The 24,536-nt window shown below is 42.5% G+C and overlaps 1 protein-coding gene across 1 annotated transcript; it reads left to right on the top strand.

Moving 5' to 3' along the window:
- Window positions 1-10,543: 10,543 nt before the first annotated feature.
- On the top strand, window positions 10,544-24,169 carry LOC311136244 (vitamin K epoxide reductase complex subunit 1-like protein 1). The gene is made up of 3 exons (XM_084170374.1): window positions 10,544-10,740; window positions 18,446-18,555; window positions 23,864-24,169. Exons 1-3 carry the CDS (start codon window positions 10,550-10,552, stop codon window positions 24,088-24,090), a joined length of 528 nt encoding a protein of 175 aa, XP_084026500.1. The 5' UTR covers window positions 10,544-10,549; the 3' UTR covers window positions 24,091-24,169.
- The last annotated feature ends 367 nt before the right edge of the window (window positions 24,170-24,536 follow it).

Genomic DNA, 24,536 nt, shown 5'->3' with positions numbered 1-24,536 from the left:
CGGTGAATGATCCTGAATTGTTAGCTGCAAGTAGAAATCGGCTGTGGAGAGCACTGAAAGATACGTTTCCAACAAATGTGCATCCTGACAACATTCTGATTGACCCACTAGGACAACAAGAAAATCCGAGAGCCTATGTGTCAAGAGCTCATCAAGTGTGGAGAAATATTACCGGAAATGATCCAGATGTGAGTCAAATGGAGCAGTCAATTTTGCGAGCTAAACTGCAGATGGGGCTGCCCTCACCAGTAAGGAGCAAACTGGCAGAGGTGGTTGGACTTGGAAGCATGGCAAAAGGTATCTATACAGATCATATAGCCCATCAAGTGGATCTATACAGGAAAAAGGAACACAACCAGAAAGAACAGGACCAAGAAACTCTCAGAAAACTCAATCAAATACAACTGGTGGAGAATAAGAAGAAGGAGAAGAAACAGGCTTTGGTTATGCAGAATCAGTGTTCACCAAATCAACAATCACTGCCACAGCTTCAACCGAACCAGGTCCAACCGCAATTGTCCCAGCCACCACTAGTGGTACCAGTTGTTTCATATCCACAGCCAGTTTCCGGACAGACACAGAATTGGAGAGGAAGAGGACGAGAAGGCTTAGGAAGAGGAAGAGGAGGAAGATTGAATCCATACTTCCAGCAATCTTCAGAAGTGTGTTATAATTGTGGACAGGTTGGTCACTTTGCCCGTGAGTGTAATGGGCCAGGAGGAAACACCAGAGGAAATTTCAGAGGAAGATACAGGGGCCAGTCAAGATCATTTGGAGGACCGGTGAACCCTTATAGGGGCCCGGAGCCAGGATTCTAGAGGTGCCCAGAAGATCCGAAAGGGGGGTGTCAGCTGGTAGCATCAGGACCGGAAAAAGATCCAACAATTGAGGTGAAAGTAAACAACCGACCATTGGAAGTGATGGCGGATAGCGGAGCTGCTTTCACCTGTGTTCGGCCTGAAGATGCTACACATCTCCCCATGTCCAATCAACTGATTCAGACAATCGGGTTTGAGGGAGTGAAACAGCTGATTCCTCTTACGGAACCAATTGAGCTCTGCTATAAAAATCAGAAAGCTACAATACCCATACTGGTATCGGAACATACACCTATTGCATTGTTGGGAAGAGAAGCATTGTGTAGATAAGATAAAATGTACGCCAGACGGCTGTCTGGTAGAAGTGCCAAAATAAACTGTTTACCAATTGTTGATGACGACAGAGATTGACTCTTCTTCAGTATTTTGGATTGGAAATCTCAGTGCAGATTTTTTGAAGCCGGCTAAGATATGGGAGAAATTAATTGTGGCAAAAATGCCAGATGCGAGGCTTCTGGAATATCCATTTCATTGTACGCTCAAGTATCTCAAGAATGCTGCCCAATCGAACTCAGGGGAATGGTTGAGTCATCAACCAAAGAAAGTTCAACTCAGCTCATGTTGCATAATTTTAGGACCACAAGGAGCAGCTATGAAGATAAACACAGACGATTATCTGGATAAAGAATTTTAGATTGAGAAGAGTGTGCCACATGTGACCTTGTTGGTTTCTGAAGACTATGAGCAGAAGCATATAGGAGACATGATGACAGAAGCAGAGAAAGCTGTTTTTGTACCGGTGAAAGAGAATTTGGCGATTTGGAGGAGTGAAAATCAGCGATTTCTCAAAATCATGATTTCGGCTCAAGGACAAGGACAGCCACAAGCTGTACGGATGACACATGAATCTATTTGCAGTGCGAAGATGGATTCAGACCCTATGAAAGAGGAGATGTTGCAACAAGTTCCAGAATGTTTGTGGTCTCAACACAGTACCGATATTGGACTTGTGAAATCAGCCCAACCGGTGAAAGTTGAACTTCAACCAGGAGCCAGACCTCCTTGGAACAATCAGTATCCATCGAAAGATGAAGCAATCCAAGGAATCGAACCACAAATTGAAGGACTTTCGAAAGCAGGTGTTTTGAAGACAATAAAAAATCCTCAGAGTAACACGCCTTTGTTGCCTGTGAAGAAACCTGATGAGACTTATCGTAGCAGTGAATGAAGTAGTAACTGATTTTCCAGCAGAAGTGCCAGACCCGCATACCTTGTTAGCCCAAATTCCTCCTGATGCGACACATTTCACGGTGTTAGACTTATGTGGTGCATTTTTTAGTGTTTCACTTAGTGTAGAAAGTCAGGGTTTATATGGGTTCACATATAATGGACAGTTCTATGAGTACAGGCGATTGCCACAAGGGTTCAAACTTTGCCCTCACATTTTCAATAAAGTACTGAAGGACGATTTGGAAGGGATAGATCAGATATTGCAAAGCACTGTCATTCAGTATGTGGATGATATAATTATCTGTTCACAGAATGAGGAAACATGTCATAAAGACTCAATTAAAATGCTACAGATATTGGCAGAAAAGGGGCATAAGGTTTCACAGAAAAAGTTGCAATATTGCCAGGAGAAGGTAGTTTATTTGGGTCAGAAAATAACGCATGGACACAGAAGCATTTCTGACAGTCAATTGGAAGCTATTCGTAAGGCTCTGAAGCCTAGAACTGTCAGCGAGATGATGACATTTCTTGGTATTGCTGGTTATTCTTCAGCCTGGGTTGAGGGCTATGCTAGTTTGACGGGACCTTTGAGAGCTATGGTTAAAGATACTGGGAATGGTCAACTCCATAGCAATCTTTCCTGGACACAGGAAGGCCATGTAGCATTTGAAACGATCAAACAGAAGTTACAAGAGGCACCAGCACTCACACTACCAGACTACTCTAAGAATTTCTTGCTATATGTGTCTACTTCTACTGGAGGTAAATATGCATGTGCAGTTCTTTGTCAGCCGACAGGTACAGGGACGAATCCTCAACCTATTTCCTACTACTCTAATGCCTATTCAGAAGAAGAACTAGGGCTACCACTGTGCTACAGAGCAATGGTGGGAGTATATTTAATGTATGACAAAGCATCATCTGTTACGATGGGTTACCCAGTAACAATTCTTACCCATCATAGTCTCAGAAATCTTCTGAATTATGGAAAATATAAATTGACTATGCCTAGGCTCAGAGACTATCATAGGCTCTTAGAGCAGGAAGATGTCACCCTAGTGAGGTGTGATACGGTGAATCCAGCCGAGAATTTGCCAACTTCAGAGGATGGTGAGCCACATGATTGTGTTCAAGAAGCAGAGAAATACTCTAGGCTTAGATCAGATTTGCAAGCCCTTCCATTACGTGAGGCAGACCTGGAGTATTGGACTGATGGGTCTTGTTATCGTGTGGGAGATAAATTGTGTGCTGGCTATGCAGTAGTTAAAGCCCAAGGAACTGGGTTTGTTGTTGAAAAGGCTGAAGTAATACCACAGCCTGTGTCCGCACAACTTGCTGTACTTGTGGGGCTAACAGAAGCGTGTTTGTTAGCAGAAGGAGAGCGAGTGACGATATATACTGATTCTGCATATGCACATAATGTATGTCATTTGTTTGGAGCAGTGTGGAAAGGTCGAGGGTTTAAGAAAACGGATGGTTCTCCGATACAACATCACGCGCAAATAATGAAACTGTTGCATGCTATGATGAAGCCTAAAGAGATAGCGATAGCTAAGTGTGCAGCTCATAAAACAGATGTGTCAAAAGTCACACAAGGGAACAAAGCTGCTGATGAAGCTGCAAAAGCCGTCACAGGAGCGGACAAATTGGGCAAGGTTTTTCTGGTCACTCATGGAGTGGACTTGGAAGACAAAATTATGCTTAAGGATGTGATTTTGATGCAGGAAGCTGCTTCTACGATTGACAAACAGTTATGGCTAGACCGAGGTGCCGTCAAAGATGCTACGGGTCTTTGGAGAAACCATGAGGGGTTGATAGTAGCGCCTCTAGACCTATTAGGTCTGATGATTCAGGAAGCACATGGGTTAGCTCATGTTGCAAGGGGGGAGGTTAGGAGAAAGATCAAAGGAGTATGGTTTTTGGGCACAATATTTGCTTGAACAGGTTGACTATATCATAGGCAGGTGCACAATCTGTCTGAAAAAGTATGTTCGCAGGGGTGTGACTGTTCTTCCTGGTCACATTCCAACACCGAGAGGTCCTATGCATGAGTTGGTTATCGACTTTGTTGATATGATAAAACCAGTTGAAGGGAAAAGATACATGCTGGTGGTTGTGGATAGATTTTCACGATGGCCGGAGGCCTGTCCAACCAAGCGAAAAGACGCTCAGTCGGTTGCCAAGTTCTTGTGTAAATAAGTCATAAGCAGGTGGGGACTTCCCGATCGAATATCCTCAGACAATGGGAAAGAATTTGTGGATAAATCAGTGAAATTGATTTTGCAAAAATTGGGAATTAAGCAACGTCTAGGAGCAGTTTATCACCCACAAAGTCAAGGGATTTGTGAAAAAAAGATTGGTGTTTTGAAAAATCTTATTGTCAAGATTTGCCAGCATATGGGTCTAAACTGGATAGCGGCGCTCCCTTTAGCATTAATGGTGTGTCGCTCAAGTGAGTTACGTGATCTACGTATGACACCCCATGAACTGGTCACAGGAAGAAGGATGCCTACGCCTTGTTTGCGAACAAGCGAAAAGGGTCCAAGTTTGGCTCTTTTGGAAGATGAAATGAGAGCGTACGTTACATATGGCCAATTTTCATAAAAAGTTATCCACATATGTTTCTGACAGGCAAAGAAAAGAAGAGGTGCAGGAGAAGCTCGATGAGCAAAAAAGGAGTACAGTGCAACCTGGGGACAAGGTGTTCGTGAAGGTATTTAGAAAGAAGTGGTATAACGAACGCCGTGAGGGACCATTTGAAGTTGTTCGTAGTACTGGAACGGCTGTCCCGGTTAAAGGGTCTTCAACGTGGTATCATTTGTCACATTGTGTTAAAGCCCCTAGAGAAGAGGTGCCACGCGCAGAGAGCCAAGATGTTGAAGGCTCAAGAGAGCAGGATGAAGATAGGGAAGAACAGACAGAAGGAGAGATGCATGACAATATCCAGAGTCAAAACCCAGAAGGAGAGATTGTCCATGCTGTGGACAACGTTGATGATCATGTGTACACTTCTGATGATGCCAGACACCACTCTGCAATGGATGAACAGGAAAGGAGATTTGGGGACATTGATTTTCAATACGTCCCAGAAACAACAGGGCATATTTCAGTGGAATGTGAAACCGCAGAGATCACCAAGGGTAACTCTGTTACAGGAGAAGCCGGTGATTCGGTTAGACAAAGTAGCCCCAGACCAGTTCGGTAAAAAGTCAGACCAAAACGTTACGAAAACTAGGGTTGAAGTAACTCTAGGATGATATTGAGATGGGTTGGAGTTGTGATGCCTGGAGACAACACTCAGATGCCATTGTTAACCGTGACTGATCTAGATGGAGATGAACAAGTGGTACTGGATGGAGTATTGATGGATAGATATCTATTTTGAATATCTGATTGTGCGATAATTTTCACATTTCTTTGCATATTGTTGTGATATTTAGTGTTTTCTTATGAATCAAAGGGGGAAACGGAATGTGATTCATTTTTATATATTATTTTTGATATTTTTGATATTACTCTGCATTTGCACATATTCTTTTTGATATTGATGTTTTAATTTTCATGTGTTGCTTTGCAAAAGATACTGGTTGGTGTTTTATTTTCTTCCAGAAGCATATGGGGAATGTGTAGAGTGGGATTCAAATACTCAAACATGGACAATATGAATGGACTGGAGGAAGCTGAACAAGGACGGTGTGGAAATGTTCAGATTCCATCATCGACGTTGCATTGAAAGTCGACACTGCTGAGGAGCTGCAGTGTAGTGGACTACATTCCAGTGTCTGCACTGATATATATAAATATTTGCATGTTTAATACATCATTTGTGTCATATTCTTTCTGTATAAATTTTTTGAAGAATGATGTTTTCTGTTGTTGGGTACATGTGGGGACCTCAGATGTTTTTATTTTTTCTTTGACACTTAGGGATATTGGGTCTAGGCAGGGACAGAGAGAATCCACGGGAGGGTCCGATGGGTCGACCAGCCTGAATGTGGAATTTTTTTAGATTTTATTTTGTTTTCTGAGGCTTTCACGTGTATTCGATTGCACCATAGCTTAAAATGCATTGATAAAGATGTATAAATTGATCTGGAGTACTTAGGTGGTCGCCTGGGGCAGAGGGGCCGTGAGAGAATTTTCCTGTCTTGATTGATTGATGGATATTTGGAAAGAAAGCTGCCAGACAGGTTTTTCGCTCTTACACTCCATAAAAATGTGTTCACACTCCATAAACTTTGTTTTATTGATAAAGTTACACAAGAAGCCTGATGTAATAAAACATTTTATTTGTCATAATCCTATTATTTTTGTTTTCGAGACTTAATTAGTCTCGAAGGGGGAAATATGTAGTATCTGAAACTTCTATAACTTTGGCTGAGGTTTTCATATTGGGGGTTAGATGAACTTTACTCTACTTTGCTGAAACATCTGGAAAGTGTTACTATAGGGGCCCCCTAAAACAGAGGAGATTCGGTTATGTGGAGGCCAGGGATTGGTCTATTCAAATCACGCCACCTTATGTTACATAAAGCATAGGATATATATACCATGTTTTAACAAAAGAATGAGAGAGTGATCATATTTGGGATTGGTTTCATTGCTCTCCAGATTCTGCAGAGTCTGTAAATTGATGCTGAAATCTTTGATATAATAAACCTTTATAATCAAAGTACAGTGTCAGCGGATTCCTTATCAACACATCATCGCAGCATCGTTGTTCGGACACCACATTACTAAAATGGTAACATCTATATTTAAATACCATAAGCCACAGACTTGGCTATAGTAGTGGTCAAATAGACTGGGCTTTGGACTATCTGCACATCTAAAATCCTACTATGTGGATAGGACATTTCTGCTGGGATGGAGGAATTATCTGGAATGCTCAACTAGATGATCAAGACAGTCTAGGGTACTATTTGTCCGAAGAGGTGAACTATTGCGATGAGCTATACGGCTGTACTTATGATTCTAATTCTCAAGAGGAAAGTTAAAACCCTCAGCTGTGAGGTCACTGAGGAGGACCAACAGCGGTAGGGGGATTGTCTGAAAGGGACTGATATGCAGGGATAGAACATAAGGATTTCTACTAGCCCGGGTAACATTCAGGTCCTTAATCTGTGGCATGCAATGTTTATAGAGGCAAAATTTCACTGCTGTGTCAGGCTAGTTTGGCACATTTTCAACTAGCTATTTCACTGCTGTGTCAGGCTAATTTGGCACATTGTCTACTAGCCCAGTCTGAAAAGTACTAGCCTCAGGCTTGCTTAATTTCCATCCCTGCTGACATTTCTAACGGACTTCACAGGTAATTTGATTAGTCATGTACAACAGATGCACTTGTGGAACAAAACCGTTTCTGTGTTTTGTATGGGGAAAACATTGAGCCCACAAGTCCCTTGTGAGCAAGCTAGCCAACTTTAGCTATTGTAGTTAACTAGCCAACCATGGTGCCTAACTAACAGTATGAAAATGTATGCACTCACTAACTGTAAGTCGCTCTGGATAAGAGCGTCTGCTAAATGACTAAAATGTAAAATGTAGCTAGCCAACCAGGCATATTTAGCTAGCTAGCTAGTTAACATTAGCTCACCGTTCGTGTAGTTTTTCTAAGTGGTGACATGCTAGCTAACCAACTATCCTTGCCATGGTGCCGGCCTAATGTTAGCTAGCAAGCCTGACTACACAAATGTTGAGTTAACGTTAACTAGATAAAGTTAACTAAATATCCCTTCCCTGGTGGGCTAACGCTAGCTAGCATGTCACTAAGTGAAAAGGTATGACTACACAAACCATGAGTTAACGTTAAATAGCTGGCTACCTCACTAAAGAGTTGTAAATAAAAAGGTCACAGTCATTATGCTAGCCTATGCTGGTTCTCTTTTTACTTGTAAGGTAGGTAACGTGCATTAAACATAACTACAGTCGGTGGTTATCTAGCCAATTTTCATAAGTACCTAGCTAACCACAGAGCTTTGACCTAACCAAAATAGCTTGTTAGTAGCTAGTAAACAGGGCTTACCTTATCACATGGCTCCAGTGACGCCTCTCGATTACAGAGGTCGGAAAACAATAAAATGCATGTTTGCTTATTGGAGTAGTGGTTACAATCTGGTACATAGCACAGAACCATCCTTCTGATCGACGGAGAGACCTAAGGTTAGCTAGTTCGCTACAAAAGGCCAGAGGGTAATTAAAACAATTCTAGTAATTTAAAAATGCTCAAGGTAGTTAACTAGGTAATTTGAAAAATGCTAAACAAGACTATACACAAGAAATACAAGCTATCAATTATTTTACAACGAGAAACTTAAAAGGCTATAATACTGTATCTACTTGGTAGTTTACTTGTTACTTGTCGATGAGAATTTGAATGGAGAATCGTGCCTTGGGTGATGACGTCAAAGTTTGCAACAGGATGTGTAGTTAGGGGCGGCAGGTAGCTTAGTGGTTAAGAGCGTTGTGCCAGTAACAGTGGCGGCTCCTGAAAAAATTCTCAGGGGGGGCAATTTTTCTGATGATTTAGGTGACCTACACACATTTTAAGAAAGATATGTCCAGCAACAACATGAAGACAGGGGCAGCATATAAGTCAATACCAGAAGCATTTATTGACTGATCTCAAAAGTGTTGGCTTACCAGGGTTGGTGGAGCCCTCAGTTTCATCTTTGCCTCGCAAAGCTAACTCAAACACTCCGCAAAACTTCACACACTGGATTAGCCGGCTGAGGATGTGGCGGTTCTTGCTAATGTCGTAGTAAATATATTTGTTATAGTGAATATGGAATATGATATGTTGAGTAAAATGTTGTGCTAAGATCTATTTAGGTCAGGAGCTGGTTATAAGTTCTGTTCCTATCCAATAACAATGGACAAAAGGGTCCTATCTTGTCAGCCTTGTCAGTTTCAGTTCTCCAGTAAACTTGTGATTATCAACACTAACCTCATCGTTGTGGCGGCGGACAGCTAGCCTGTATCCCTCATCCAGTTGAGTGGGAATGTTCACTCTCCCCAAAGCAGACAATCTCAAACAGGTATCCATGTGGGTCTTTGACAGCTCATGTTTCTTAATCTTTCCTGAAAGATGGTGCATGTCCGTTACACACCAGTCGCTGTCCAAGCGGTGCTGTCTGCCGTGCCGCCTTCAGGGTGAAAGAGTAAGCAGGGGGTAGCAGAAGACTGCATTAGCTACATCGCAGCCTGCTAGCCAGGTTTTTCGTTCGTACCAATTTTTGGAAAATCCTCGGGTGTAGGACTTCCCCCCTTTAGTAGAAACCTGTTGAATTATTAAATTTGGTCTGGGAGGTCCTAATTGTTTCGTTGCCAATTTATCTTCATTTGTTCGCCGACAAAAAGGAACTTCTTTCAAAGACACAATCGAGTTGCACTGAAGCCTAGCCATTTTGACAGTAATAGTGAATTGATTGACGCTGCTACCCGCTCTTTTCTTAGTTACGTTCATGGTTATGTTACGTATGACGAAAGCGCGTAAGTGCAAGCCCTCAGAAACCCATAGAGATTGTATTGAAAGCTCTGATATTTGAAAAAAATAGATTTTACATGGGAGTCTATGACAGACTTCTGGGCGATTTTCAACCTGACTGAAATCGCCCCAAAAGGGGGGGGGGGGGCATTTGAAGCACGACTTTAGCCTGATTGGACATTTAGTGGCACTGTGGCAGATCAGACGTCTAGATTACAACACTGATAACTACTGTTGCCGTGATATAATTGATTAGAAAAAAAATCCCTTCCTTTTCCCGTTTGGCAGTGCGTCGCCCATATCGCCCTATTGAACACACCGCCCCTGGCCAGTAACCAAAAGGTTGCTGGTTCTAATCCCCGAGCTGACTAGGTGAAAAATCTGTCGATGTGCCCTTGAGAAAGGCACTTAACCCTAATTGCTCCTGTAAGTCGCTCTGGTTAAGAGCGTCTGCTAAAATGACCAAAAAATAAAATAAATAAAATAAAAATGTTCTGTATGATAGCCACATTAGCAGCTAATTAGCATTTCATTTTTGGGGGGTAATTACAGGCAAATATATTGAGAAAAGTTACTTTGTCCCAGAGAGATTTGCACAGTTATCAAAACGTCACGCCAGGCTAAGCCTACACAAAACAGAGACCTTATATGAAGTAGTTCTAAAATCCCAGATGGAAAAATGAATGGTTAAAAAACGATTGGAACCATTTCCAGGTTTTACCGCTAGGTTTTATGGGTATTGGGATTTACGCTGTGGTATTAATGCCGCGTTTATATATTATTGGGAACTAGGAAACTTTCACATTTCCGACGCGCTAACTGGTTGTAGTTATACAGGTGCCGCGTTCATGGAATCAGCAAATCTGACATTTTCGAGTTTCCTAGTTCCGACTAGTATATGAACGCGGCATCAATATTGACTGTCCTTGTCGTGTGGCACGTTCTGACGGTTTTCCACGTCGCTGTCTCGTCATTGGTTGCGTTGCGTGTACGACTCGAGCGAGGCCGGAGAAAGATGGCGGCGCCCGTCCTGAGAGTGTCTACCCCTCGATGGGAAAGAATAGCCAGGCTCCTTGTTTGCGTATTGGGCATATTGTTGTCTTTATACGCTTATCATGTGGAAACGGAAAAGGCTAGAGACTCGAATTATCGGGCCATGTGCGACGTGAGCGATTCTATCAGCTGTTCAAAAGTCTTCACCTCCAGGTAATTTAAATTCAACAGCGGCGCGGAGTACTAGTAGCAGCGCTCTGGATGAGACTGGGCTGTTATTTTTTGGCATCATTGTGCTAAACTGTCAATGTTTTAGCATGCGCTGTTCTTTAGTACATTTAACATTTCAGCGCTTACTATTGATAAAAAACGTAGCCTGTTTAGTGTGTAGAAGCTATCGTAGCCAAATTGCTAACACTACGATACTTACTAGCTAACGTTATTCACCAGCCAACAACTAGCTAGCTACTAGCTGGCTGTTTGTTAGATGTTATGAAGTGGTGTAGTTTCATTTGCGTGGATGTATACTTTTGTTCTCCAACCTTCTTAACACTGATATTTAGATGTAATTAGATTGCTAAATTAGCTAGCTAGCGAATAGGGCGCCACCCGCAGCAAGTTAACATTGGCGAGCTAGACGAGAGGCGTAACCATTCAGCCAGTTCTGTGTAGCATTTTTTTAGCTGTATGAATCAGCTGTCTAATCTACACATTAAATAAATTGGAGAGTACCTCAAACAAGTTTTCCAAGATCTTAAACTGATATCATTTTAATAAGTCTCACTACAATTTTAGAAACTGTAGGCTGCTTTTGTATAATTCCATAGCGATCTCAAATATGGGCCTTGCATTTCTGCCCTCATTGCGATTAGTTGGATTGTTCGCTGAGGGCTGTAATATATCAATGACAAGATGAGCAACCTAATCCTTATATTGGGAAATACAAATCATTGTATATTGACAAAGCTGAAGTCGCATAATAAGGGCATCTGTTGTCTGAAACTGTTGAATAGTCTTCTGTTGTATGAAACTATAGTCCTAATGTGAAACTGTGTCATGAGAGTTCAGCCTGTGATTGTTGGTCATACTTAGTTCATGTGCCCAAGGGATCTTAGGAAATGTATTTGTGAGTAGCTATCTGGGTTATAGGACATACACACTCCTGTTTGGTGTACAAATGCTGACAGCCAGGCAATGTCAGGTCTCTGGGGGAAATACAGGGAAGAGGTTTTTCAGACATGGTGCACAAGTCATGAGAACAACACTGCTGAGACATTCAGTTTCTCAACCATACTCTGCCTGCCAAAAGCCATCATGTGCGGCCTTGAATAACACGCAAATAACCAACCTGAACCTACCCTTTGAAGTGTCATCGTGTAGGACTACAGTATTTTGTCTCAACAAGGAGAGGTTTTTTTAAATGGCAGAGAGTAGTGACTGGATGCTCGTGGCCTGTGTGACAGGTCTGTGAACTGTATACAGGAACCCTATAGGGAAGTAGGCCTAACTGCTAGGCCAGAATGGTTATAGTCTGACTGCAAGACATTTGGCCAATAACCTTGGTCAGAATTCTTGGATAAGTCATTGTAATAACTTAAGGCGTCAGTGACTCAGGTAGCCTACACTGCCTCTTAAAAAGACTATGCCAAGTCATGCTATTTTCCCTTGGGCTTTGAAAGCCATGGTATCCATATTCCAGATGAAGGGGAGGAGACAGGTTAAAGAAGGATTTTTTAGCCTTGAGACAATTGAGACATGGATTGTGTATGTGTGCCATTCAGAGGGTGAATGAGCAAGACAAAATATTTAAGTGCCTTTGAATGGGGTAGTAGGTACCAGGCGTACCGGTTTGAGTGTGTCAACAACTGCAACGCTGCTGGGTTTTTCACGCTCAACAGTTTCCTGTGTTTATCAAGAATGGTCCACCACCCAAAGGACATCCAGCCAACTTGACACAACTGTGGGAAGCATTGGAGTCAACATGGGCCAGCATCCCCGTGGAACGCTTTTGACACCTTGTCTGATGAATTGAGGCTGTTCTGAGGGAAAAGGGGGTGCAACTCAAGTTGTAGCAACTCGCATATCACAACTGCTGCTACCAGACTTGTTAAACAGCTCAGTTTATACACCCATCCTCTCCTTCCCCAATACATGTACAAATATTGGACTATAAATTGTGCCTTCCTGTATTATACATATGCTAAAATGTATATTCGTTTCTACTGAGCCATTTATTTTATGTTCGAATTCTTATCTTTTATCATTTCTTATTGTTGTTGCATGGTCGAGAAGGAACCTGCAAGGAAGCATTTCATTGGACGATGTATACCATGTGTATCCCATACATACGACTAAGAATTGGAGTCGACATGCGTCAGCATCAGGGTTGGAAATGAACACCCGCCAAATGCGGGTAGATTTAGTCATTGGTGGGTAAGAATGTCTATTTCACCAGCCATGTTGGCGGGTGGTCTCACAGAGCATTTGGGAACAGTTGTTTTTAAATCTAAAGGCCACATGTGCCTCCCGAGTGGCGCAGTGGTCTAAGGCACTGCATCGCAGTGCTAGCTGTGCAACTAGAGATCCTGATTCGAATCCAGGCTCTGTCGTAGCCGGCCGCGACCGGGAGACCCATGGGGCGGCGCACAATTGGCCCAGCGTCATCCAGGGTAGGGGAGGGAATGGCCGGCATGTAGCTCAGTTGGTAGAGCATGGCGTTTGCAACGCCAGGGTTGTGGGTTCTATTCCCACGGGGGGCCAGTCTGAAAAAGAAAAAAGAATGTATGCACTAACTGTAAATCGCTCTGGATAAGAGCGTCTGCTAAATGACTAAAATGTAAATGTAGAAGATGGTCGTATTGACAAGAAAGGCTACTGCAGTGTGACTTTGTCCTCGTGTTTCTTGTCCAGTTATATCATTTTGTTCACACGCTAGGTTGTTTTTCAATGTTAGTTTGAGATTGCTGCAACTGTCTGCTTCTAGGAAGATGTACCAGTCAGGGATTTTTTTCATCACGGACAAGCGAGTGCCCAAGTTACCACGGTAATGGATGGTTAGACATTTACATAATGAGAACCTGGAGGAAAATGGGGGAGGGTCATGCTTTTTCAGTCAGGGGGAGGGTTTAGTATTTATTAAATCTAGTCCTGGGGAGTGTCATGTAATTTGTAATTGATTAAATTTCCATAGTTGCGTACTAGGCTATATATCAATGTGTGCCCGATGCCGCCACTCATCTCTGATTCTCCGCTGGGTGCGCAATATCAAGTGTGTCTATAGGCTATTTAGTGTGGTCTCAATCAAATGATACGAAGTGCATGCTCGGAGAAGCATAGAGCAAAGTTATATTTCTAAGAAAATGTACTTCCTTCTAAAGTATTTTGCGCTGCTGGGATTGTGTAAATAAAACTAGGCTGCATTACACACTGGAATGCATATTCCAACCCTTAGCCCTGGGCTGCTCTGCTCTTGCTGATCAAAACATTTTTTTGTACTGCCTAACTAATGGCGGCGCTGTGTAGGCCTATGGTGGCAGATCAAGAGAAGAGTCAAAAGCTTCTTCTGAAAATAATTTTTGGTTAGGCCTAGTCCAAAAAATGATTAATCGTGCGCACGGACTAGCCTATATGCTCTGTTCAGTTTGAGAAGGAGAGCGCGAATATGAGGAGGAGGACAACTTTGATAGCTTGCTACTACTATTATTGATTTGAATAAAACAGTATGTTTCTTGCCTATGATGTATTTATCAGAGTTATTGACCTCACAATAAGCCAGATTCAAGTAACTTGGTGCTGAAACTTGAAGCAGCAGCCGTGGCACAGTCAATCTGAAATGGACAGCTCATGGTGCTGAAAGTAGGCAAATTCGAGTAGGCATAATTCATTTAAACAGTCTTCATTTTAATTTTGACTTTACTAACAACAAGAGAGCTTTATGTTGGAGCTTATTTCTTCCTATTTAAGAAATAAGAGGTAGGCATACCTGTTTGACAGACGAAATTAGGCTATAGGCTGCTATCCATCGATATTTCGGCCAATTCCTCCACCCACCATGCAGTCTTCAAATAGCCTACCTCTGTGTCAGTGAAGAGCTATTAAGTTAAAACCAGGACTCGAATTGAGAGGGTATGCCATAGGCCTACCTTATGTTAAAGAAAATGTCAAAAAGCATAGGCCTACCCCTTTTTTTAGCTTACGATTTAGAAGTAAATCTAACGATTATATAAAGTGATCTATAACATCGCTTTGGTCCACAATGCTTTATGCTAGAAACAAGTTGTGAAATACCTGGGAAAGTGGTGACTCCAATGCATATTTGGATATCTTTGTTTTGTTTCTTTGACATTGAGGCTGAGCTACAACCTTCTATAGCTTGGGAAGTAATCTAATTCTGAAAGCTATTCACTTTCTTTACAATAGAGAATGTTTAAACCAAGACAGCTTTTAGGGAAACACTTGTGACTTTCTCTCGTTGGGTTAAGCCACGGGAGAAGAGTAGCCAGTAGTTAAAGTTTATATTTGTCTGAGTTGGTAGGCCTACTCTGTCTGGGTTGGAAATGTAGTCTTAACTTTTGAAAGTACCATGCTCAGATTCACAATGATGCCTTAGATTTAATTATTTGCAAACAGTGACAGTTTTGTTGCAAACAAGACACACTGATTTGGCATTTGAGAAATATGATAAGATGAACATATAGGCCCAACTCTGTCCATTCTTAGCCTCTAATTTCTGTGGCATTAAAAAATATTATACTAAGGTCTCCAGTCACGTAAAATACCGTAGAACTGCGTGACCCACAACCTGGCTCGCAGCCATGTGGCTATCAAAATTCCTGCATTCCTTACAGGACCAAGAACAGTTTCTAAAACTGCATATCTAAGTCTCTGGTAAATGGTAGACATGTTCTCTGCTATCCACTTTGTTTACATTTTTATTTTGCTATAGGGGAAGGTCTTTTAAGTGTTCAGGGGAGGTTTAGTTAAAATATATTTTGCTGAAGGGAGGGCCATCCATTTTCATTTCAGAGAGGTCCGATTTTCTCCAGGTGACCCTTATTATAAATAACGTACACTCCCTAACGGCCCGCCCCTTAAAGGGGCAGCTGAAATTTTTGGTCTCACCTAATGATTGCGCTTGATTGAGCATGGATCACTCCTAAGGACTTTTATTCATGAACTTTTTGTAATTTCTTATCAAAACACTCAAATACTTTAGTTGTTTTCCTAGATTTATTTGTGTGCTTCTACGTTTTTACATGTACTCCTTGTAAAAAATAAATAAAAATGTCAGCGTGGTGCCCCGAAATATAATAAATAAGCCATATCACTTAGCCTTTTGTGGCAGGGTAGGCACTTTGTTGGTTCTTGATGTTCAGTTGTAGAATTGTTTCTGTTTTTACTATTGTATCTAAATTATTTATTGTAACATACATTGGTTAAAAGACGCAGTTCACAAAAATTTTATGAAATTCAGCAATATGCCCCATTACTTCTTACTATTAATACATTTATTGTCTTAGAAAAATAGAAAAGCATGCTCATCCGTAAAAGTAAATAAATGTTGATGTAATTATAGCGAGAGAGAAAAAATTCCGCAGGTAAAATATCTGAGTGGCTAGTAGATGTTTAAATCTGCCTGCGATAGTGGCTGGTGGGCCAAAAAGTGAATTTCCCTACCTGGCCAGCATCCCTGTGGTATGCTTTCGACACCTTTTTAGAGTCCGTGCCTCAACGAATTGAGGCTGTTCTGAGGGCAAAAGGGGGGTGCAGCTCAATATTAGAAAGGTGTTCCTAATGTTTAGTACACTCAGTGTAGGTCCTAAATGCAGTGCTTAAATTCTGCTGTGAACAATGCAGTGGTGTGATCCTGTGGAGGCAGTGCAGGGAGGGGAGATGTCAAACCAGGACCAGTGGTTGTTGCGCCACTCAGATTTCCAGGGTACTTGGTTATCTTGCTTCTGAAGCCGTACAGTAGGCCTCTGGAATTTCCACTTACAAAGGGAACAATGGTTTAATGAAATTCTGCTTTTACTTTTATGAATATAACTTGTAAATGACACTGTTAAGCCTACCTATTGAGCTACTGTATCAAAGTGGTTATACAGTGAGGGAAACAAGTATTTGATCCCCTGCTGATTTTGTACGTTTGCCCACTGACAAAGACATGATCAGTCTATCATTTTAATGGTAGGTTTATTTGAACCGTGAGAGACAGAATAACAACAAAAAAATCCAGAAACACTCATGTCAAAAATGTTATAAATTGATTAGCATTTTAATGAGGGAAATAAGTATTTGACCCCCTCTCAATCAGAAAGATTTCTGCCTCCCTGGTGTCTTTTATACAGGTAACGAGCTGAGATTAGGAGTGCTCCTAATCTCAGCTTGTTACCTGTATAAAAGACACCTGTCCACAGAAGCAATCAATCAATCAGATTTCAAACTCTCCACCATGGCCAAGACCAAAGAGCTCTCCAAGGATGTCACGGACAAGATTGTAGACCTACACAAGGCTGGAATGGGCTACAAGACCATCGCCAAGCAGCTTGGTGAGAAGGTGACAACAGTTGGTGCGATTATTCGCAAATGGAAGAAACACAAAAGACCTGTCAATCTCCCTCGGCCTGGGGCTCCATGCGAGATCTCACCTCGTGGAGTTGCAATGATCATGAGAACGGTGAGGAATCAGCCCAGAACGACACGGGAGGATCTTGTCAATGATCTCAAGGCAGCTGGGACCATAGTCACCAAGAAAACAATTGGTAACAAAACTACGCCGTGAAGGACTGAAATCCTGCAGCGCACGCAAGGTCCCCCTGCTCAAGAAAGCACATATACATGCCTGTCTGAAGTTTGCCAATGAACATCTGAATGATTCAGAGGAGAACTGGGTGAAAGTGTTGTGGTCAGATGAGACCAGAATCAAGCTCTTTGGCAACTCAACTCGCCGTGTTTGGAGGAGGAATGCTGCCTATGACCCCAAGAACACCACCCCCACCGTCAAACATGGAGGTGGAAACATTATGCTTTGGGGATGTTTTTCTACTAAGGGGACAACTTCACCGCATCAAAGGGACGATGGACAGGGCCATGTACCGTCAAATCTTGGGTGAGAACCTCCTTCCCTCAGCCATGGCATTGAAAATGGGTCGTGGATGGGTATTCCAGCATGACAATGACCCAAAACACACGGCCAAGGCAACAAAGGAGTGGCTCAAGAAGAAGCACATTAAGTTCCTTGAGTGGCCTAGCCAGTCTCCAGACCTTAATCCAATAGAAAATCTGTAGAGGGAGCTGAAGGTTCGAGTTGCCAAACGTCAGCCTCGAAACCTTAATGACTTGGAGAAGATCTGCAAAGAGGAGTTGGACAAAATCCCTCCTGAGATGTGTGCAAACCTGGTGGCCAACTACAAGAAACGTCTGACCTCTGTGATTGCCAACAAGGGTTTTTCCACCAAGTACTAAGTCATGTTTTGCAGAGGGGTCAAATACTTATTTCCCTCATTAAAATGCAAATCAATTTATAACATTTTTGACATGCGTTTTTCTGGATTTTTTTGTTGTTATTCTGTCTCTCACTGTTCAAATAAACCTACCATTAAAATTATAGACTGATCAAGTCTTTGTCAGTGGGCAAACGTACAAAATCAGCAGGGGATCAAATACTTTTCTCCCTCACTGTTTAACTTAGCATCTTTATGAATATAACTTGTAAATTACACTGTTTAGGCTACCTATCACCTTATCCGAATCTAGCCCAATAATCACGTGACCTTCTCAGACATTGTCCTTGGTGTACATTGCTATTTGTTGTTTAGGTTGAGTACATGTATTTGTGAATTTGTCCCTGCATTTCATCGACATCACAATTACCAACAAATGTCCATTTGTTTTTTTTCTAATTCATCTCCCTGTGTAGGTGGGGTCGAGGCTTTGGACTGTTGGGCTCGATCTTCGGAATCGACAGTGCAATGAACCAGCCAAACAGTGTCTATGGAATTTTATTTTATTTTTTTCAACTATTACTAGGTAAGACTTTTGATTCCACAGCCACCGGCTCATGCTATTCAAAGTATGTAGAGAATTTAGGTGACAAGCCTCCTTGGATAGTCACTTAGGGCTATTTGTGCTGACACACCACTCTGTCAGGCCCTCACTCCCTCTTTACTATGTTTGACTGCACCCTGGCTCAGATGATAAGGACTGAGGACTGTGGAGGTAGTGGAGTGTATATTAGAGGTAGTGTTGTCACGATACCAGAATTTTTACTTCGATACCAGGTTTAGTATCATTCGATATCATCAAGATACTTGATACCGGAAACAAAAAAAGGTGTATTAGTCAAAGTCACAGAAGGGCACTTGATCCAGGCAGGTAAAATCAGCTACTGCTAAATCTCTTCATAAACTGGGTAAATCAAGATGTAGCCTAGGCCAGTGGTCACCAACCTTTTCTGAGTCAACTGCTCAGATTAAAAAATTAAAAAGAGACTTCAAAAAATGTAAGCCTATGCAACATTAACCTAAAAAAAAACAGTTCTGTAGGAATGAGGTTTGTGCAGTAAGCCTAATACATTATCACATCATATTGGCTTGGCCTGCCAATATTGTTCTTCTCAGACCATATTATATTTCAAACCTCGAGCTATGATGATACAATAGATCAGTTGTTGTATTATTAGGCACAGCTGAGCATAAGTGTAAATCATTTGCTTTTTTATTTTACTGGTCTGATGGCGCCTGCATTTGATGGTCAGTCTCAGCGGAGAGATGGAGAGAGCAGCAAAGGGTCTGTCTCTTACGGGTTCGTCTCCCTGCTCTCTCCTTTTCTTCGGCGAGTCTGACCAGATAGATTGGACACTGTTCCACCTAATGTCAAAACTCGAGTCACATTGAATTATTTCTGTCTCATGCACAAATCCATGTTTCTATGACCAGAGAAAGTGAGAGATTTCTTGATATTAAAATAGACAAGATGAGCCGCAAATAACAAAAACGCACACAGGCCTATCGATACCCTTGGCTACTCGTTCATTGAAGCCGCAGTACTGCGCGGAAGTAGGGAGAAGCACGTTTTATGTTTTGTAAAAGTGTTGAATAAAAAGTGATGACAGTGCTGAATAAACTGAACTCACTCGTAAAAACAGCAGCTCTTTGAGTCACTCTGGTCATGGTTTCAAAACGTATGATATCTCACGTAGGCTAGTATGAAACTTTGCTGTGGGCCCGGGGTAGTGGAAGGCAGCTGCAGGCACAGTGATTTGAGCTATCCAATTGGCCAGCGCAGTAGGCACACTTGATTTAGCTCTCCGATCTGCCGGGTAGGCGGAGTTTGTCCCTTCAGACAAATGAAATGGTTCAAAACGGGGACACTTTGCCTAGCCGGGACACAGGGCAGCTGAATCAAGTCCACGTACCGCCAACAGCGCAAGACGAATAAAAACAAATAGGAGCGCAAGGCTTTTCTACAGAAATGTTTGGTGATCGACTAGGAATGTCTTGAAGGTCGATCGCAATTGACAGGTTGGTGACCACTGGCCTAGGCCTATTCACAGTACAGGTGAATGCATATTCAATAGGAGCGTGTGCATGCATTCACTGATTTCACAGGGCTACAGATGACAAACAATCTGTTTCCCTTCCATTTGGGACTTATTTCATTGTACTGATCAACAACATTTGCATAGAAGTAGCAATCTTTTCTTTTAACCTAGTAATGATGTCATTCATGACGAGGCACATGCCCACACAGTCAGTTGAGTTCAGTGAGGGTCCGGGGACAAGACGTCTGAAGGCGTCCGCATGCTTCCGACCGGAAACAGTTTGGAAAAGTTTGTGCATATATTATGATGACGTTTTTGTTCATTTTGGTCTTCGGCAAGGTTTTTTGGCTGTTCGTGCACACAACAAGCCGAAGTCGGTAACCGAAGTCTATGCCCCTTCGTCGGTGATTGGTCAACAGTAGGGATTCTTCAATTAAGTGTTTGATGTCATTTAACGAGAGCCGAATCGTTTTCATGCAAATTCTTTCACTTGAGAAATGCTGAACCAAACATCTTAGATGTAAAATTGCACGACTAAGATCTCCTCGGCAAAATTAATGATAGAGTTCTTGATTTATCTTAGATTAATTCTGACTATTTTGAGGAAGTGCATACTGGCTACGGCTTCTCAAGATGGACAAATGGTACTATTGCTGCTTTTTCTAGTTTTTTAAGCGAAGGTCTTTTAAGGGAGTATGAGAGCACACGTTTGCCTAACCAAACTGTGGAAGGCTTTAGACGTGACACCGACAAAAGGGGAAAGTATCTTTGGACGTGAGGGAGAGATGATTAAGTGAATTAATAACGTTTTTGGTAACTAAGCTTTAAAATCAGCATATTTTGCATTATGGTTTGCATATCAAATCTAATTTTATTTGCCACATGTGCCGAATACAACAGGTGTAGACCTTACAGTGAAATGCTTACTTACAAGCCCTTAACCAACAATGCAGTTTTAAGAAAAATAAGTGTTAAGTAAAAAATAGATAAGTAAAAAATCAAAAATAATTAAAGAGCAGCAGTAAAATAAAATAACAGTAGGGAGGCTATATACAGGGGGTACCGGTACAGAGTCAATGTGTGGGTGCACAGGTTAGTCGAGGTAGTTGAGGTAATCTCCCGAGTGGCGCAGTGGTCTAAGGCACTGCATCGCAGTGCTAGCTGTGCCACTAGATATCCTGGTTCGAATCCAGGCTCTGTCGTAGCCGGCCGCGACCGGGAGACCCATGGGGCGGCGCACAATTGGCCCAGCGTCGTCCAGGGTAGGGGAGGGAATGGCCGGCAGGGATGTAGCTCAGTTGGTAGAGCATGGCGTTTGCAACGCCAGGGTTGTGGGTTTGATTCCCACGGGGGGCCAGTATGAAAAAAAAATACTAAAAATAATGTATGCACTCACTAACTGTAAGTCGCTCTGGATAAGAGCGTCTGCTAAATGACTAAAATGTAAATGTAAATATGTACATGTGGGTAGAGTTAAAGTGACTATGCATAGATAATAAACAGAGTAGCAGCAGCGTAAAAGAGGGGGTGGGGTGGGGTGGGGGGACAATGCAAATAGTCCAGGTAGCCATGATTAGCTGTTCATGAGTCTTATGGCTTGGGGGTAGAAGCTGTTGATAAGCCTTTTGGACCTAGACTTGGTGCTCCGGTAACGCTTGCCATGCAGTAGCAGAGAGAACCGTCTATGACTAGGGTGGCTGGAGTCTTTGACAATTTTTAGGGCCTTCCTCTGACACTGCCTGGTATAGAGGTCCTGCATGGCAGGAAGCTTGGCCCCAGTGATGTACTGGGCCATACACACTACTCTCTGTAGTGCCTTGCGGTCAGAGGCCGAGCAGTTGCCATACCAGGCAGTGATGCAACCAGTCAGGATGCTCTCGATGGTGCAGCTGTAGAACCTTTTGAGGATCTGAAGACCCATGCCAAGTCTCCTGAGGGGGAATAGGCTTTGTCGTTCCCTCTTCATGACTATCTTGGTGTGTTTGGACCATGATAGTTTGTTGGTGATGTGGACACCAAGGAACTTGAAGCTCTCAACCTGTTCCACTACAGCCCCGTCGATGAGAATGGGGGCGTGCTCAGTCCTCTGGCAGATGTGTTGTTACCTACCCGTACCCCCTGGGGGCGGCCTGTCAGGAAGTCCAGGATCCAGTTGCGGAGGGAGGTGTTTAGTCCCAGGGTCCTTAGCTTAGTGATGAGCTTTGAGGGCACTATGGTGTTGAACGCTGAGCTGTAGTCAATGAATAGCATTCTCACATAGGTGTTCCTCTTGTCCAGGTGGGAAAGGGCAGTGTGGAGTGCAATAGAGATTGCATCATCTATGGATCTGTTGGGGCGGTATTCAAATTAAGTGGGTTTCTGGGATAATGGTGTTGAAGTGAGCCACGACCAGCCTTTCAAAGCACTTCATGGCTACATACATTTGCGTATTATCACAAACAAAATACTAAGGTAGTGAATTGATGTTAGCTTATAAAATTCTCCTAAGAAGAGCTTGAAGAGTTACAGGGCATTTTCATCTATGGCCCCTTGTGGTCACTGGACATCGTTTCATGTTTATATTCTCATGATCAAGTCAGCTAAGAAGACTTAGGCCAAAATATATGGCCTAAGGCTTACTGTACATTTGGTTTTGGGTTCTGTTGCCCCAAATTCTTGCTGCTTTTTTGCCACACATGGCATTTACACAGTTCCCCCTGTTAACTAAAAACTGATAGCTTTAACTTTATCCTGTAACACTCCCGCCCTTGTACAGTATGTTACAGTATGTGTGAGCACTATGTTGGTCCCTTTCCCCTCTAATATAATTTCAGCACTATGAATAGAACCCTGTGCCAGAACCAGAACATGTCTGGTTAGAATGTCCTCTACTTTAGAACACCTGCCCTTCCTCCTCCTTTAACCAGAGGATCCTGTCATGCATCTGGCTCAGTGGTTTACTTTCTTAAGCAGACCTTGGTTCAAACACTATTTGAAGTAATTTAAAATACTTTTTCTGTGTTCGATTGAGCTCTCCTGGCTTATTGGACCAAGACAAGTCCTAAAACTGCAAACCCACCCATCTGGCACAGGCTAGAGCAAATGCAAATGCAGCAAATTATTTGGAAGATTTCAAATGGTATTTTGAACCCAGGTCTGGTCTTAAGCTCTCCACCTTTCAGTAGAAGGGTGCAGCCAGAGATTTGTGGTGGTCACTCACTAGTGCCAGGTTACAAATGAGGGGCCTATGGGCTGCATAGCACAGAAGCCACCACCAATGTAATGGGTGGTGGGTCACTGACTGTCTGAGTCCCAAATGGCACCCTTTTCCCTATATAGTGTACTACTTCTGACCAGATTCCTATGGGCCCTGGTCAAAAGTAGTGCACTATATTGGAAATAGGGTGCCATTATCTCCCAGAGACCCTTGTTACTTTCGACAGTTTGGGGCTCAGATTTAAAGATCAGAAAGACAGCCAGGTGTCCGATCTCTGTATTTATGATAATCATCGTCAAGCATGAGTCTGCAAATAAATAAGTACTTAAGTTAAGTGTTAAGACTTAAAGCTGACTGGCTCGCATACAAAGTCACCTGACAAGGGCACCCAAGTTATCCCTCCCTGATTCAAGTGTACAAGGTCCACCATTTTTATCCAAGACTCTTGCTTTTGTCTTTTCCATGTAGTAGTGTTTGTAAAAGTGATTATATTTCTTCACTGCCAGCCTTGCACAGCCATGTCTTACTGTACTTGTCTGTGCCGTGCACGTCATGTCAGTAGCCTAAGCCCCTGCTCTCTCTCGTCTGGTTGGTTACAGGAATCACTGTGAGTGCGATGGCTGCCCTGATCCTCATGACGACGTCCATCCTATCGGTGATGGGCTCTCTCTACCTGGGCTACATCCTCTACTTTGTCCTCAAGGACTTCTGCATCATCTGCATCACCACATATGCACTGAACTTCATTCTTTTTATGCTCAACTACAAGCGACTGGTTTACTTGAATGAGGCCTGGAAGCAGCAGGTGCCAGACAAACAGGACTGAGATGGGTTGTTGAGTACAGTAGGCAAGTGAAAAATATAACAAACAAAAAATGAAATGTGACCTCTTGAACAGAACATTTTGACTTGCCACCAAAAGACCTTGCTTCCAAAACAATGTTTATTCTGCTGTGTGTTATAAAAAAGAAACGACAAGAAGATTAACTTTAACTTTTAAAAAAAAAGTTGGGGCCAGACATCTCAAGTTCATTGTTGCATACGTGATGGAAGGATTAAAAAAAAGGGGGGGGGGGGGATAATTTATTCAGTGTCTTTTTTTAAATTGTTTTAATTCGAACTCCCCTCACACAGGTGATGAATAGGGTTATGGAGGTAAAAACAGATTCATTCCAAGCAAGCAGGAAAGCAAAGGCAGAATGCCAGTCTTCACTGTGGAAGATGGGAGGACAGGACACCCCTCTCCTGAACCAAAAGGACCAGAACATGGAA

This window comes from Coregonus lavaretus, assembly GCF_964263955.1.
Source record: "Coregonus lavaretus genome assembly, chromosome: 10".
Taxonomy (NCBI): domain Eukaryota; kingdom Metazoa; phylum Chordata; class Actinopteri; order Salmoniformes; family Salmonidae; genus Coregonus; species Coregonus lavaretus.
Note: the sequence above shows the minus strand (reverse complement) of the source record. Positions and strands in the feature narration are given on the sequence as shown.

Excerpts from the sequence above, each read along its gene's own strand:
- LOC311136244 (XM_084170374.1), top strand. The coding sequence starts at position 10,550 with ATGGCGGCGCCCGTCCTGAGAGTGTCTACCCCTCGATGGGAAAGAATA. Across the intron at positions 10,741-18,445 it reads TCAAAAGTCTTCACCTCCAG|GTGGGGTCGAGGCTTTGGAC; the intron begins GTAATTTAAATT and ends CTCCCTGTGTAG. Across the intron at positions 18,556-23,863 it reads TTTTTTTCAACTATTACTAG|GAATCACTGTGAGTGCGATG; the intron begins GTAAGACTTTTG and ends GGTTGGTTACAG.